The 16,636-nt window shown below is 40.9% G+C and overlaps 1 protein-coding gene across 1 annotated transcript in view; it reads left to right on the top strand.

The window, feature by feature from the left end:
* MTREX (Mtr4 exosome RNA helicase) overlaps positions 1-16,636 on the top strand; it is a 119,354-nt gene that overhangs the window by 49,248 nt on the left and 53,470 nt on the right. Inside the window, exons 16-18 of the mRNA XM_089688082.1 lie at positions 2,772-2,922; positions 4,844-5,016; positions 11,558-11,626. Of these exons, the coding sequence (XP_089544208.1) occupies positions 2,772-2,922; positions 4,844-5,016; positions 11,558-11,626 (393 nt within the window). The remainder of the gene's footprint in view (positions 1-2,771; positions 2,923-4,843; positions 5,017-11,557; positions 11,627-16,636) is intronic.

Raw genomic sequence — 16,636 nt, 5'->3', positions numbered from 1 at the left:
TGAAGCGGTGTGAACATGGTGTAGGTTGAACGAGCCCCAATATTCCCAGTACAAAAGTACGACAGGAGTTTCTGGCAAGTGTCTAAGTTCCTTATCTCTATACTTGTGCTGACTCACATCTTGGAAAACATGATTAATAAGTGAGTTTCACAAGGAAAGTTCAGAAATGGCAGCCCACACATTTCTGTCAGAATATGTTCACTTTAAGGGCTTGTTCATACCATGTCCATTACCCTGAATAGATCAATGCAGACTTAACACAAGGGCCCATAGAAAAAAGTTTTCTATATGCCCTGTTCACACACGTCTGGTGGTGTGCACTGCATTTTTCTGCAGCACCGTATGTTGCAACATGCTGCAGTGTACAGAGTTAGGTGAAGTAATTTCCTGACATTTTAACCACTTCAAGTCCTGACACTTTCACCCCCTTCCTGTCCAGGCCAATTTTCAGCTTTCAGTGCTATCACACTTTGAATGACAATTGCGCGGTCATGTAACACTGTACCCATATTAAATTTTTTAGCTTTTTTTTGAGACCGATGAGCTTTATTTTGGTCATATATATTTACTGGGATTTTACTTTTTTTTGCTATGTAAATTAAAAAGTCAAAAATTTTTTAAAAAAAGTGTTTGTCTTATACAATTTTGCAAATAATATTTCATCATAAATCTTGGCCAAAATGTATTCTGTTACCTTTTTAGTAAAAAAAATAAATAACCCAAATTAGTTTATAACCAAAAATTATAATTTTTAAACATTTTTTTTTTTTACATTTTTATGTTTTTTTGTTTTTTTTTTACACTGATTGCTTTTACACCCATAAAGGCTGTATAAGCAATCATTTCTCCTTCTCTTTGGCTGCATTCTTGCAGCCATTGAGAAATGTTTGAGATGTTATTGGTCACAGCTTGTCAGATGGTACAAGGCTGTTGTGAATAGCCTTGTACCATGTGACCTCTGTGATCATTCACAGATTTTACACGTAGTAAGCAATGTCAGAAGTGACATCTTGCTTACTACTCTGCATGTGATCACATGATCGGACCTGGCAGAGAGGTCCCGTCTGACAATTGGTGTTCCACTGTGTCCGGAGGACACAGTAGGCACCGGATCGTGGTGCTGCACGCTCCCAGGGGGCAGCCGTTTATAAACGGCCACCCGACCCTGCACTGCCACCGTCCAGCCATTGTATATAAACGGCCGGACGGTTAACAACATTGCAAAAGAAAGTAAACTGAGATGTCTTGTAACAATGCATCGCACTGCCACTGCACAACGTACAACAGAGCATGTGCAGGCAGGTGTGAATACGCCTTAGTCTCTGTATCCTGCACTTATATTTTCATACGTATAGCTTGTAGAAGTTGCTTTCACTTCACCGTACAATGTTAGAATATATGCTTCTCATTTACAGAAAAAAGTTTTACCATCTAAAATGTTGTGACCTTTTCAGATTTCCTGACCCTGATTCATAAGTTCACTGCAGAATAAATTTCTTTCTGTTGTGAAACCAAAAGACTATTTGAGTGCTAAGCGTTTCATGACCTATTCTGCAGGGAATAATAATACATCGTTTTGTTGCTTCCTCTCTGTAACGGAAAGAACATTGGGAATGCCAAGCTGTGGGAGGTGTTTTTTGCAGTGGCAGCATCTGGACTTCAGATGCACTCCATCATCGTGTAAAACCTTTCAGAGGTCTGCTCGTATTTGGTTTTCATGGTCTGCGTGCTAAAAGCACAACAGTATAATTTTCTCTTTCCTTGGGAAAACATGGTGATCATTGTTCTGTGTGGATATTTAGCAGGCTCCTTTGGCTGTGAATGCAGTAACTGGTTCATTGTTATGGCATGGTTGTTTTTTTTACCCGTGTCAATATAGTTGGGGGTTTGTTCAGGGATAGGAATTTAAAATGGCTCTAAACAATGACGAGTGGAATGTGTCTGCATGACCACTTTGTCTCCACCATGGGCGTGTGTCACAGGGTAACACAGGTGCACCTACGTCCCCAATAACAGGAAACGCTTAAACAATTACCTTCGTGGCATAATCACCACGTGGTATTTTGATGCAAGCTGCTTATTTTTTATTTTGGGTGGTTGTCAGCACAGTCCTTTGAGTTCTCTTCTCAGCCTACACTACACCAAGTGCAATATCTGTTCTTAGCATCATGTTTGGGTGCTCCACTGTCATTTTTAGCCTTTTTGCTTCAGTGGCTGGCTGCATAGTATTCCAGCTGGTAAAATCCTGAGTGTGGGCATCATGTGTGTCCACATGAGAAGAATCACGCTTTGTAATGGACTTCCCTTCTGTTATGTTTTTAGATTAGTAGTAGTCATGAATATGAAGTCCTGCGTGTCCTGTGATGTACGATCATGAAACGTTGGAGGGGGTTATGCTTCGCTGGGATTTCCTGCCTTTTTTGGCCATTGTCCATTAACCTAAAGATGAAAGCATAACCTAAGTAGTCATAAGTAACCCAAAAATCCTAATTTATTCACCAGTTACTTAAAGGTTGTCTGGAGCTTCACTCTAACCTTGTTATTCTACTGGGATGTTATGGTTAAAGAATAGGCCACTGCAGATGAAGCCTGCTTCAGGTGTCATCATAGCTACGTCTATTGCTGGCCTTCATATTGGAAATTGTGAACAGTGCCTTAATTTGATCACCTAGTGTTTCAATTTATGCTTAGGCTAGCTGTTTTATGAACGTGATATATTCTCACTTTGTCTCTTGGAAACTGTTCATCATCTTGTCTTCTTGTCTCCCCAGGGATCAGCTGATCCGCTAAACAGTGCTTTCCATCTCACCTATAACATGGTGCTGAACCTCCTGCGGGTGGAAGAAATTAACCCTGAGTACATGTTGGAGAAATCCTTTTACCAGTTCCAGCATTACCGGGCTATACCGGGAGTAGTGGAGAGTAAGTTGTCTTCAGTCTGACCTGTCTTACAGCATGTCTCAGTCTGAACCATAAATTTCTAGATAATTCTCTTAATGGGAATTATCTAGTATATGATATTGATGGCAAGAAGGGTGGTCATATGACAGGCAAAAAGGAATGGCTTTGGGGGAATGAATGTCCCAAGTGTGTGAATCTGTGGACCATGGAGTAAGGTAAGTAATGCACTCTGTTAGAGGCTTCCTAAGTTAAACCAGCAGTATGTTCAGTATTTCTGGAAGTATGTACAGTATTTCTGCCCAGAGTTCAACTTTAATGTTAAAAAGCATTTTTTCCCACAAAATGACAACCAGTTTTTCTGTGTGTGCTTACACTTGATTTACTGCAGCATCCAGTATAACAGAACAAGATAATTACAGAATATCAGTATAGAAATCATTGTTATACCAACAAAAGCACACCACTTCGTACTCCAATCCTCTGATTCCCATCGTGATCTCCTTTTATCAGAATGTGTTGTATGCCATACAATCTCTCCCTCCCCTGTGATCTTCCAATGTGCTGATCCAAAGCTCCAAAATAAAGAAACTAATATAGTGTAGTATTTCTTATACTCAAGAATTGTATATGCAACAAAAGTGCAACAAACAAAATGAGTGCCACTCCTCCCCTAAATACAATTACCGTCTACAGGTGAAAAATGTGCATTTCACTTTTAACCGTGAACCAAATCCACAAAATGTGTAACCTTCCTTTTGTCCACCACCAGTGTGTCAAGATACAATGAATGTGCTCCATCCCTTCCCCTTCAGTCTTGCACCTTACCCTGCATATTTTGTAAATAACCTTTACACAATCAAATGTTAATGCGCCCAATCGCCTCCTCACTTCTTCACAAATTCTCAGTGACCATGTAAAATATACTCCCATAGTGCAACATTGCTTAAAATTCAGTTTAATAATATCAAAATTGCGCTTACATGTGTTTGGAATACAAGCAGCTTGATTTTTCCCAATACTCAAAGCGGGCGCCGCGGCACTTCTGGTTGCATCTCACATCACATCCGCCTGATGTTTTTCATCATTAGAACGACTTCCTCATTTCTTCAATCTAATGTTGAAACACGTCAGACGCAACCGGAAGTTCTCCAATAATGATTGGAAGGAGCAGTCGGGAATTTTTTTTTTTTTTTAAAGGCTTTAATTTTCCTTTTGAACCCTGTTCGCTTGCAGGAAAACCTGTACCACGGTGTGTTCTATGTTCCCTTTGTGCTTGATAACTTTTTTTTTTTTAAAGGATAAGTTCACCTTTGGGAACGTGTTACAGGCTTCACCCGTTTTTGGGGTAAAACATGTAACATGTTCCCACTGCTGCAGCCACTGCCCTCTCTCCCTGTGACACCAGTACTGGGAGAAGTTCCCCGTACTATCTGTCACTTTTTGAAAACAGCAACAGCGTCATTTATTCAAGTCCCAACAGCCTTTGTGGTTGTCGGCTTGCAGTTCTCAATAAATTAGCAGGGTACTGTTGAGTGCTGTGGTAGTTCATTGATTTTTCCTGTCACAGTACGTCTGCTTGGCTGTATGAGGTACAAGCACACAGATAACCTGACAGGTTTGCAGGAGTCCTGCATGGCACCAGTGATCTGCTGATAGATGGCTTTTCAATCACCAAAAAAAAATAGTAAATGCACATTTTTTTTTTCCTGCAAAAAAAAGGGCATTTATTTTTTTGTAAAAAGTGAACTTATCCTTTAAATATACAACTTTGATTTTACCTCCTAATAGTTGTAGAAACTGGCTATATTCTGTATATGAAATACTATAATGAAAATAAGGAGCTATATCAAATGTAACCAGATAATTCAGAAGTGTTTACTCACAACAAGAAAATACGCCCCATGTTGAATGAACAATGATGGTCATTCTATTTCATTTACAGAGGTGAAGACATTAGAGGAACAGTATAACAGTATACAGATCCCCAATGAGGAGAGTGTTGTAACATACTACAAAATTCGTCAGCAGCTTGCCAAACTTGGCAAAGAGATTGAAGAATACATTCACAAACCCAAGTATTGCCTGCCATTTCTGCAGCCAGGGAGGCTAATTAAGGTAAGACTGTGCAATGACTAAATGTAGGCAGATGTGTCAGTGTGACATGTGATGGAGGAGTAAAAATAAAACTGTGCCTGAGTTTGCCAAGGACCGTTTAAAGACTTTAGTCTTTCAGTTCCCACTATTCCAATAATCTCCTATTACAAGGGATTGTACATTCAGACAGCGGATTCTCTTCACTTATGCAGAGATTGGTGAAAGGAAGGGAAGTAATACTTGTCTTTAGTTTTATTCAAAGGATAAGTTCACCTTTCAGTACTTTTTACGCTCAAATTTAGGGTATAATATATAACCCTAAGCTTATTTGCTCACCTTACGCCACCAGCGGTCCCCTCTGTCAGCCAGCCAGGGAACTTCTCGCTGTCACAATTTAAAAACAGCGTGGCCTTGCAAGGCTCTGTGCACACGGCCACGTCATTTATTCTCAGCTTCCTGTAAATGAACAGGCTACCATTGCGGCAGACGGCTTGTAGTTCTCAGTGAACTGCAATGGTGCTGGAGAGCGCTCTAAGTACTTCATTGATTCTTCCTGCAGTTTAGTAACTGCCTGTCATATGGGAGGTACGGGCAGACCGCTTTCTGCGAGTCTGCAGCATCCTGGCATTGCACCCGTGATCTGATCGCAGATGCAATGATTTACAGGCTGTAAATAGTAAATGCACATTTTTTTTTTCTTTTCTTAGGAAAGGTGAACTTGGCCTTTTTAAATTTTCTTTCAATAAATTTAATAGTAATATACTATGTCAGTGCAAAAACTTATTGTAGCTTCAACTGTAAAGGAGAAAAGTAGTAGATACTGTGCTGCAGGCTGCTCTACCCACATCACCACCAATGACAGGAGCCGGGTTCTTGTCATCCACCACTAAAGAAGTCTCTGCAAATGCTTCAAAAGAAGAAATGGGAAATACTGTATTAGAAGCCTTAAATCTTTTTATTACTCAATCCAACAACTAAACCAGTGCATCTGAGGTACAACTTCACTCGGTAGGGAACCTAATCATGGGGTACACACCTTGACATATGGTATAAAAGAAAGTACAGATCTAACTACAACAAGTAGTCGCGTTGAAGTATGTGGTATATAACCTATAAGTTGCCTCAACTGCGATGAGTGATGCCATCAGACAGGGCTCTATAGATTCAAAATGTCTTCAGTGATCTGGTAACTATTGGGATAATGTGACCCCTCTAAAAATTGAATATGATAATGGGTGAGACCACTATCTAGTCAGACTTTATAAAGGCAGAAAAAAACACAAAAAAGACGTACTGCAAAGAGAAAAGAGCCGGAAACTAATAATTAGCCCTCAATCCCCTCATGTTTTGCATTGTATTGGTATTGTTCTGTCACATGTTCTGTCCCCCTTTGTAATGTACAGCGCTGAGCGAACTATTGGCGCTTTATAAATACTGTATAATAATAATAATTAGTCCGGAGAAGTATATTTGCAGGGAAATATTTTTATTTTAGTGATAAGTTGTTTTAAAAATGTTTGGAATGCGTTTTTGTATTGCTGTTCTACTTCTGAGGGTCATGTGATTATAGATCTAATTTAATAAAGGATGAAATAAACTAGAGGGGTTCAAAAAAGATAATTGTGTCCATACATAGAGCATGTTCAGCATTCATTACCTAGAATTTCCAAATCGCAAGTTACTGGGTGAAGGTGAAAGCATCAGCATAAAATTAGATTAGATCTGGGTACTTGGGAACATTGATACACCGAAAGCTGCAGTGTCATGATTCAGAGAATGTCACTTCCTCATTGAGTACAACTGGTCTTGTATTTGCAATTTGTCCAAAATATATATATGAAAAAAAAAAATTGGAAACTTGGCATGACAGTGACTTTTATATGGGGCTAATGGAATGTAACTGTGCAGTGAAACGTGTTAACATCTTTTCTTATGCCAGGCAGCTGTTACCCGGCCTTTTCTCAATTTAATGTTGTCACTCTTTTTCTCTGCCAGATGCATAACAATTTTATGACTTTTCCATTAGTCATTTATAAAAGTTTATAGGTTTTCTTTGAGAAGTCCATAATGAACTTGGGCTTTATTGCCTCTCACCCCTAAACTAAAAACGATCAGATGGTTCTTTTGAAGGTTGCTGGTATTGAGCAATTCCAGCAGCCAGAAACGGCAGTGTGATTATGTAGTATGGTGGTACGGTCCAAGAGCCATATGTAATTGCGTGCTTCTCTACAGCAGCAATGAGTGGCTGTGTGACCGCATTAGTCTGCTGCTTTCCAGTAGCTAGGTGTGGAGTTGTAATATTTTGCGTCCCTTTTGGCACTTTTCAATAACCAGGTGTGACAGTGTCTGTCGCTCTTCAACAGCCAGGTGCACTATATAACTGTTTTGTGGCACTCTCCAGCAGCTGTGTAATGATGTTGCAGTGTCCGTGTGGGATATTTTAGTATGTGGTGGTGTAACAGTGCAGGTGTGGTTCTTGCTATCAGTGGCATGTGGTGGGGGTATTTTGCGAAGGTGTTTCCACAGGAAATGTTTTGCAATTTTTCCTCATGTACCTTGTGATGTCAAGGTTTTAAAAAGTTTTCCTGATTTCTAGACATTGTGGCTCCCTTTCAACCTAGACCCTGGCTGGATATTTTTTACTCTCTGTGGTCTGCTTTTCTTTACCGCTCTAGTTCACTTAAATATTGACCTCCTAGTTACCGTCGAGTATCTGTTCAAACAGAAGTTGCTAGGGGTTGTACAGACGTTGCTGTGGTTGGTTTACCTCACATTTGATGATGCCTACATGGTTCCAAGAGTCAACTGCATGACACCATTATAGCAGGGATATACGTGAACTTCTTTCTCTATGTACCAATTCTAAATCAACCTTTTATTGGGATTTTGAAGGCAACTAATATACCATTTTATATAGTTAAAAAGTATCAACTTTTTTTTTTCCCTGATTACAAGTATGTAAACAAATATTGTAATAAAAATATTATATTATAAAAATATTTTTGTGATATAAAGACACAATTAATTTTGCAACTCAACTAGAGCAACAAAACACATGATGTAATAAATCATATACAAAGTGGTATCCCCAACTGCTGGCTTTCAAACCCTGCAACCATAATATTTTTTTGTTGTGTGTTTTTTTGTGTTTTTTTTAGCCTTGGATATCTTAGAGTGAAAAAAAAACTGACAGGCAAGATATTATGGTTGCAGGGTTTGAAAACCAGCAGTTGGGATACCACTTTATATGATTTATTACGCCACGTGGGTTTTTTTTTTTTTTCGTTTTTGTCTTTTCATTTTATTTTGCCCTGGTTGAGTTTCAAGATTGTGTCTGTATTTTACAAAAATGTTTATGTAATAGAACAATAGTGTGTTTATTACAATATTTGCTTACATTTATTACAAAAATAAAGAATAGTTGATACCTTTAAACTATATTATAGTGTATTGGTTGCCTTCAATATCTCATTAAGAGGTTGATTTAGAATTGGTAGTGCATGACACATCTTTTTCAAGGTCTATAAGGGTAGGATTCTGATCACCACTGTAAGAGAGGGCATTCTTCCCAACAGCTGCCAATGTAGGGGACATTTTTCCTATAGAACCCCAATGAATTGTTTTTAGAAGAGGTTTCCTGAGAACCGAAAGTTATTTTAAGAGGTCCCCGAAGGTTAACGAAGTTACAGTAGAACTATAGGCAAAATTACTCTATTCAAAATGGAAAAAAATAATAACAAAGGAGGGTTAAAACCCTTGTCAGTTTATTTTTTTTCCATCTGTGTTCCACTGACGAGATTTACTTCCTGTCCCATAGCCAAAGCATTAAGTGAGGAACATCTCTACAAATTGAGGGAATTCCTTGGGGACCCCAGGTCAGTAGAACTAGTGTCCCCATTGGAAAATTTCCCCTCTATTTTTTTCTGGGGACAATACAAAATGTGGGGGTTCTTTTACTTTCACTTTTGATGATAATGTTATCTCTCTACTCCTCGCCTCACTCCTTCAGTCTCCGCCCGAATCACTAGCCTTCTGAATGACATATCAGACTGGATGTCACTCCACTTCCTCAAATTAAACCTTGCCAAAACCGAGCTCCTAGTTTTCCCACCAGCCCGCGCCCCCCCCTCTCCATCACGACCAACAACACCACCATCAGCCCCACCACGCAAGCCAGAGTACTAGGTGTCATTCTAGACTCCAATCTGTCTTTCCAGCCCCCGATCCAATCGCTGACAAATTCATGCAGACTCCACCTCCGCAACATCTCCAAAATACGCACGTTCCTAACTCCAGAAACTACAAAGCAACTCATTCACTCCCTTATCTCCCAACTTGACTATTGCAACTCCCTCCTCGCTGGCCTACCCCAACACAGGCTATCCCCACTTCAGTCCATCCTGTATTCTGCAGCCAGACTCATCCACCTTACCAACCGCTCCGTATCCGCCACCCCCCTCTGCCAATCCCTCCACTGGCTTCCGATTGCCCAACGCATAAAATTCAAAATATTAACATTAACGTACAAAGCTGTTCACAACACTGCCCCAAACTACATCACCGACCTGATATTCATCTATCACCCAAGACCTCCTTCTCTCCAGTTCCCTGGTCTCCTCCTCCCATGCCTGTCTCCAGGACTTCTCCAGGGCTTCCCCCATCCTCTGGAACTCACTACCCCAATCCATCAGACTGTCACTTTCCCTCCTCACCTTCAGGCGCACCCTGAAAAAACATATCTTCAGAGAAGCCTACCCCGCCCTCACCTAATTTGCTGATCTCCTCCACTCTTCCCACCACTCCATCCCCCACAGCTATTTTCTCCTGTACCACTCTCCCCTCCCTCCTAATTGTAAGCTCCAAGGAGCAAGGCCATCGAACCCCTCGTGTATTGTATTGTTACTGTACTGTCTCTTGTACTGTCTCCCATTATAATGTACAGCGCTGAGCAAACCGTTGGCGCTATATGAATACTGTATAATTATAATAATAATGTTAAACGGAGCAATTGGAGAGGATGAATCATCGTAACGGGGACACAGACCGCAATAAAATCAGGTGTTCTATTCCATCTCCACTCTATCCAAAATTGAAGAAAAAAAGTTTTGCCTTTAGTTACACTTTAAGAAAGCCTGGACTTGGCCAGTCTCTCAGACCATTGCACCTGCGCCATGTATGTTATGTGAGTGCCAAATATAGAATCTGTCTCATTTAGTTTTTCACTTGCCTCAGACAGTAAATATGACCAAAGTCCTGGTTGGTCAGGATTCATGATTTAAAATTAGCCTCAGGTGATACACACATGAAACAAACCTTTTTTTGTAAGTTGTAGCTGTCTTATCTGCAGTCTTCTCTACATCTGTTTAAAGTCCAGAGAAAAGGGGCGGAGTGCTGAAGTTACACTCTGCAGAGCTCAGTGAGGAGGACTGTGCCTCAGCTCTGTTTTTGTGTGAAGAGGGGTGTCTCTTCCCTCCAATCAGATGGCAGTCAGTCACAGACTGTGTGCTGGAGATCCATCCCGTCACCATTTTTCTCTTGGTGTCAGGAAATCTTGTCAGAAGTGATTCATGCTGATAGCAGAGGAACGAGGCAGCAAACCATAATTACACTAAGTGCTCTTAATTGAGACAAGTACACACTATAGAGGGATATGCTTTGTTCATATTTCATGTCTGTGGTTTACAACCATTTTAAAGCTATAGATCAGAGTAGGAACAAAAAACCGTAAAGGAAATGGATTTTCCTAATTACTTTTTTTCCTTTTTAAAGTTCTTATTAAATGTATAATATAGTTTGTGTGTCTGTTATTATTATGTTTTCCTTTATTCCATTTTGGCTTATGAGAATTCCCAGGTAACTAAACTTTTTTCCCTTAATTAAGCATTTCACCCCAAAGGTGCAGTGGATGATTTCTCTTGCTATTGACTTAGATTTTTTATTGGCTTTCTTTTAAAACTTCTCTTACCATTTTTTGAGTTTTTCTTATAGATAGATTTGTGCCTTAGCTATCAGTTTGAAATCTGTGAAGGCCATCGGTGTAACATAGACAGTTCTCATTCACCAGTTACCCAGTGTGAATGGTTTTGTTCTGTACTTTGCAGCTCTTGATGGTGTCCTCAATCAATGCTCTGAACAGCTGCTGCTTAGATTGGTTACCTGTCTTAGTCTAGGTGCTAAGAACTACTTTGTGGGTGGGTGATATTCTCAATGAGGTTCTTCCCACCACTTATGAAGCTCTGTAACCCTGCAGTTAGAATTTGACTGAATCCCCCACAGTTTTTCCTCAGTACAGGATTTTGTGGTTTACTCATTTTATATAGCCTATTCCACAAGGCTCAACAAAAGTCCTGAAAACATTGAGATTCTCTCCTATCCCTACCACAGGTCTACCGACAAAGTTCTCAAAAATACTTTAGCTGGTTTTCTAAAAAGTTATTTCTATTTTACTCAGAGAAAATTTACAACATACAAATTCCATATAGCTAATGCAAGGTTACGATGCTGACCAGTTTGATGTACCTTTTTGTTATTTGGCCATTCTCACGACTGATGCTCTTTTCAGGTGAAGAGTGATGAGGAAGACTTTGGATGGGGAGTAGTGGTTAACTTTACCAGGAAATCAAATGTAAAGGTAAGTTTTTTTTGTTTTTGCTATTGATCCAACTACCATTTGTGAAAAACTATATGTTGAGTTGTAAAATCCCTTTCTTGGAGTACATTACAGGACACAGAGGTGTTGATATTCTTGGTTACGTGAGTTATGCTGCCACATTCAGGCGAATGAAAGCTTACAAAAAAAGGCAGAAATACCTGCCTAGGCATAATCAGTCGCCCAAAGTTCCAGGATGTGGATCAGCAACCTCTGCATCTCTTACAACCATGTCCCTAAACTGAGGGGTTCTCCAGAACACTTCTTCAGCAAGGCAGGCTGGTGTCTGTCAGTGGTGTAGATATCCACCATTCCAGAGCTGATCTGGTCTTGGGTGTTGGAGTCGGTTAATTTAAGGACTCCTACCAATTGTCCCACACTGACCAGATATTGAGCTTAGGAGATCTGTAATGTAAGTGGGCATAAGAGACCACTTTGAAGGCAGCTACCATCTTCCCTAGCATCATCATTCAGGCCCAAATCAAGTATCTTTTAACATTCTCAGGAACTCCACTTGAAATTGAAGAGACTTATCGATCTGGACTGTCGGAGTCCTATTCAAGTAGTAAATGACACGCCAGAAAATGCAATTTCCTGCAGGGTTTCTTTTCCATGAAGTACTGCTGAGCAAATGCCTTGGCAGTAAAAACAACTTTACTAGTTGGGCCCTACAAGGGAAGGTGCACTGGAGAATATTGTATTTTTCAGCAGCAGGACTCCCAGTGATTTTTGGGGAAGATGATTCTGGCAATAGTAACAGGTGAGTGTGTACCACATCTGACAGCCCTTCGTGGTTTTGTCTGTCTTGGACAGCCTAGGTCACTAACTTAACTCCTGGGAACTTATCTACAGGGGATTCCTGATGCTAGACAGCTTCCATCTCTTCCTCCTCCTCCTGAAGATTTTCCTCTGACTTCTCATTCCCTCACAAAAGAAAAGGTGAAGAGTGCCCATGCCTGCATCCAAGGTGTTCCAAACTATAAAGAACCTCTGAGAGCTGATCATGCAACCCAGTAATAGCTATAGAAGATGCCTCCTTGATGCAAATAAAACAGAGGATTGTGCTCTTGTAACCATGAAATAGCAATAAAGGGCAGGGATTTAGAAATAATTGAACCATTGCCAGGTCCAGGTAATGGGGAGCCAGTGCCAGGCAAACTGTGCAGGGGGTCCTCCCTACTTGTTTAAATGGATTTATGGGCCCCATTTCCTCTCCCTCCTGAATCTCCCTGCCTGTGCAAGGCCATGTCTTCTTGCTGTGGGTTAATAATCCTTTGTAGGAGAACCAGCAGCTCTAAATGCATCTATTTCCATGTTTTGGGAATCCATAAAATGTCTACTCATTCGTAGACACTGGCAGTGAGGTCCTGCCACGCTGGGACACCTTTCTTGAGCTCCACCACCACTAAATGTTCTGCACAGAAAAACTGCCTATATCGCAACCCCCCAACCCTTTCCACACAGATAAAACTTCCAGTTGAAAACTGCCACATGCTCCACCAGATCATAAGTAAATACCTGCTGCAGGGCAGAAGGCCCAATCTTTGCCCTTCACGACAGGCACACTCCACTGGGCCTTCAGGGACTTGACTCCCCTTTGGGGGATCACTGCTCTGGACCTGTAGAGCAACCTGCTAGCAAGTTCACTGGACCCCAGAGATCACTGCCTACTGGATCCTGCTCCGACTAGCAACAATACAGGTCATCCCCGCTCCTGCATGCGGATTATGGGTACAGTCCATTTTTTTACATCAGACTGTAGTGACTGATCGGGGTGGGGCCCTCTTTTACCCTTGTAGGGGTGTTTCCAAATTCCTAGTGCATGTTATGAAGACATTGAAAGTATCAGAGAGACCACTCTTGGCACATCCATCACCTAAGGACAGTAGGCTTAAAACAGCAGCTTAGCTGGGGTAGGAATGGGTTTATGCGTGCACAGGGTTTTTTCTGGGCATTGTCAATTTTTCTGTGTCCTGTACAATTAAGAAACAAGGTCTTTTGATGCTAATTTTACTGCCATTACTCAATTCCAACTTTCCCAAAAATAAGTTTGTTTATTTGTGAATTTTTTTTTTCCATTTAAATTTTTGTAGGAAAGTAATTTATGTGTACGGCCTCATGCACATTGCTGCTCATAAATGTGAGTTCAAGAGCTTTTGGCGTGTTTTCTTTTTTTGCCAAATTCCCTAAACTCAACCCAGTAAAAGCCTATGTGTCCATGCGCACACACACTTTTCATCAGAATTTAACAGCAGCAGAGTTTAGGGACAGTTAAACGTCCTTCTTCTAAACACCGAAGAATCGCATTCAGGAAAGGAATGTTTTGGCCAAAAAAACCCTGCAAAACGTGTGTAAACGTGCCTAAATGCTAACCGCATTTAGCGCTTGGTCGTTTATTCATTTCACTGGCAAGTACTCTGGCCAATACAATGAATAAACGTCCAATCGCTAAACGCAGTATCAAGTGTACACGCAATTTTGCTGTGTTTAGTGGTTTTTCTGTTGCCAGCAGAAAAACGTTCCACTGTACATGGAGCATAACGGTCCATCTATTCCCCTGTGACATGAATAAACAAGGTGACTGAATGTGTGTGAGAGGTGTGTGTTTTTTTTGTTTTGTTTTTTTTTTTTTTTTTTTTGTTTTTTAGAATGCCAAATATAAATATACTCGTAGGGGACGAGGTCTAGCATTACAAGGCAGTGATGCAATACACTATGTAATGTTTTCAATGAACATGGAAAAACCCGATCAATAATGAGGCTGGACTTCTAATATCTGATTTTGCAATTGTAAGTGGTGTGTTCCACGCCCAGTTGAGGGGCACAACGTTTTCTGCACTGGTTGCAGTGTGTGCATTACATAGTACATGGAGCTAATCACATTCCATATATAAAATATAGAAATTAACATTTAGTGTAGTTGAGTTGTATGTTAACATACAGTATATGTAAACTCAAGCACTAAAATCTCAAATAGGCTTTAACATGTTGTAGTCATTTCAGTCATATTTAATACTTTCATCTGCAGTTTTAATTAGAAGAGCTGTTTAGGCCCCTTTCACACGAGTGGACCAGTCGGGTCTGCCTGTCCAGTGTTCAAGCGGACCCGATCAGACACTCCATTGCTCTCTATGGAGCTATAGGTGTAAACGGATGTGTCCGTTTACATCCGCCAGCATGCGTTCTTGCCTGCTAAAAACAGGAGGATGGCGATCTGTTCCCCCGTCCATCTGGCTGATTGGATCCGATGACAGACGGATGGAAACGGATAGGTGGTCAGTTTCCATCCGACAACCCATAGAGGACAGTGGACTGTGTCAGTGTCTGCTCTGCATAAGTGGAGCAGATGTGGACTTGTCATCTGCTCACTCAGCGGGGATCAGCGGGCTGATCCACCGCTAAGCAAGGGGATTCGCTGATGGATCCGCCCTGAGTGAAAGGGGCCTTATTCCAAACATAAAGGTCACTTCCAGCTGTCCTCCCTCATTGTTGCCCTATCACACCCTCTCCCTGCTGAAATTATGATGACCGTATAGACACATAGCACAGGCATTATCCAATGTCATCTTTATTAGGAAATGCCTGTCCGCCATCATTTAGGTGCACAGTGCACGCTACATGGAAATACAATTAATTTAGTAAATATAAACTGCTAAATAACTTTTCTGATCAGCAGTTGGAGCAGTCTTGTGACTTCTGTCAGTGTTCAGCAGAGCACTGGTTAAAGCTTGTAGGAGGAGTTTTCTTTCTGCTCTCGGAGGATGCAGAACCCCTAACCTCTGTCTCGACAGTGCTGATTGGCCCTGTGCTAAACACACGCACTCTCCCAAGAAAAAAAAAAAAACTCTAGAAATGCACTCTAAACTGAGCATGTGCAGAGTGTGTAAACATGTGTCTTATCAGGAGATAAGAGGGGGACACTGGAAGAAGGGGAGGATCAGAGAAGTCAGGATCAAACAGCATTTTTATACAATGCAGAGGATTAACTCCTTAGATTCCACAGTGTGTATAATAAGCATGCTTTACTGCATATACAGACTGATTGTACTGTTGTGGGTTTAAAAATAGTTTAACTATGTGTATTGTGTGTAAAGTGTGCTGCTTTTTACTAATAGATCTCTAAGTTTCTCATGCCTGCTTTGCACTCTGTACAGTCCTGTTTTGATTGTCAACTCAGAACTCTGTGCTGTGACTGTACACAGCGGATCAGCAGGTCCTGGCTGTGAATCATTGGCTAGGACTTGCTGATAGGGTCTTGCTGTGTATAATCACAGCGGGTACCAGCCAGGGGGCTCACTGGCGTGTGTCCTAGACCAGAAATTAGGCAGCGACATATGGGTACGCTGCTTTACGTACGTTGCAGGCAGTCAGGAAGTTCTTAAAAAAAAAAAAAGTTTGGGTCACTCCTCTGATCAATTAACATAGTAATTTGTACTTCAGCTCTGCTTCTGCAAAGTAGTAAATGGTAGTCTATTATACATGTGAAAAGGAACTGGCTGCAAGTTGTAAATCTGAAATATTTCATGCAACCTGGTAGAAACAATTTCTTGACAAGTTGAATTACTTCTGTGAATCAATGTTACTCATGTTATGGAAGTATGCTGGTGGTTTACATCCTGACTAAAGATCTTCTGTTAGTAAACTGACCACTCTGGAATATTCAGGTCCAATTGGTGTGCTGGAAGCTGTGTTCACAAGGTCTCTAAACCCACAAGTTGCTTGATTTTGCTCAAACGTGTCCTTTTTTGGAAGATCTCCTACAGATGTGGTGAGGAAGCTCAGGTTTTCCTAGCAGCTGGCCATGCCATTCTGGGGAAAATATTGAACCTATGATCTTATACCTACCGGTTTGCAGATTGTATATTTGCTCGTTCAACATCTGGAGGAGAACAGTGTTTCCCAAACCTGAAATACCAAGTACATACACTATTCTGCTTTGCAAATGTTACTAGTATGGCATTTTGTAAGTCCATTATAAATAGCATTACTGTT

The sequence above is a fragment of the Staurois parvus genome, unplaced genomic scaffold (genome assembly GCF_062004578.1).
Source record: "Staurois parvus isolate SC_StPar_1 unplaced genomic scaffold, SC_StPar_1.0 ptg000445l, whole genome shotgun sequence".
In the NCBI taxonomy this organism is placed as follows: domain Eukaryota; kingdom Metazoa; phylum Chordata; class Amphibia; order Anura; family Ranidae; genus Staurois; species Staurois parvus.
The sequence above is the reverse complement of the archived record's forward strand: the minus strand, read 5'-3'. Positions and strand labels throughout refer to the sequence as shown.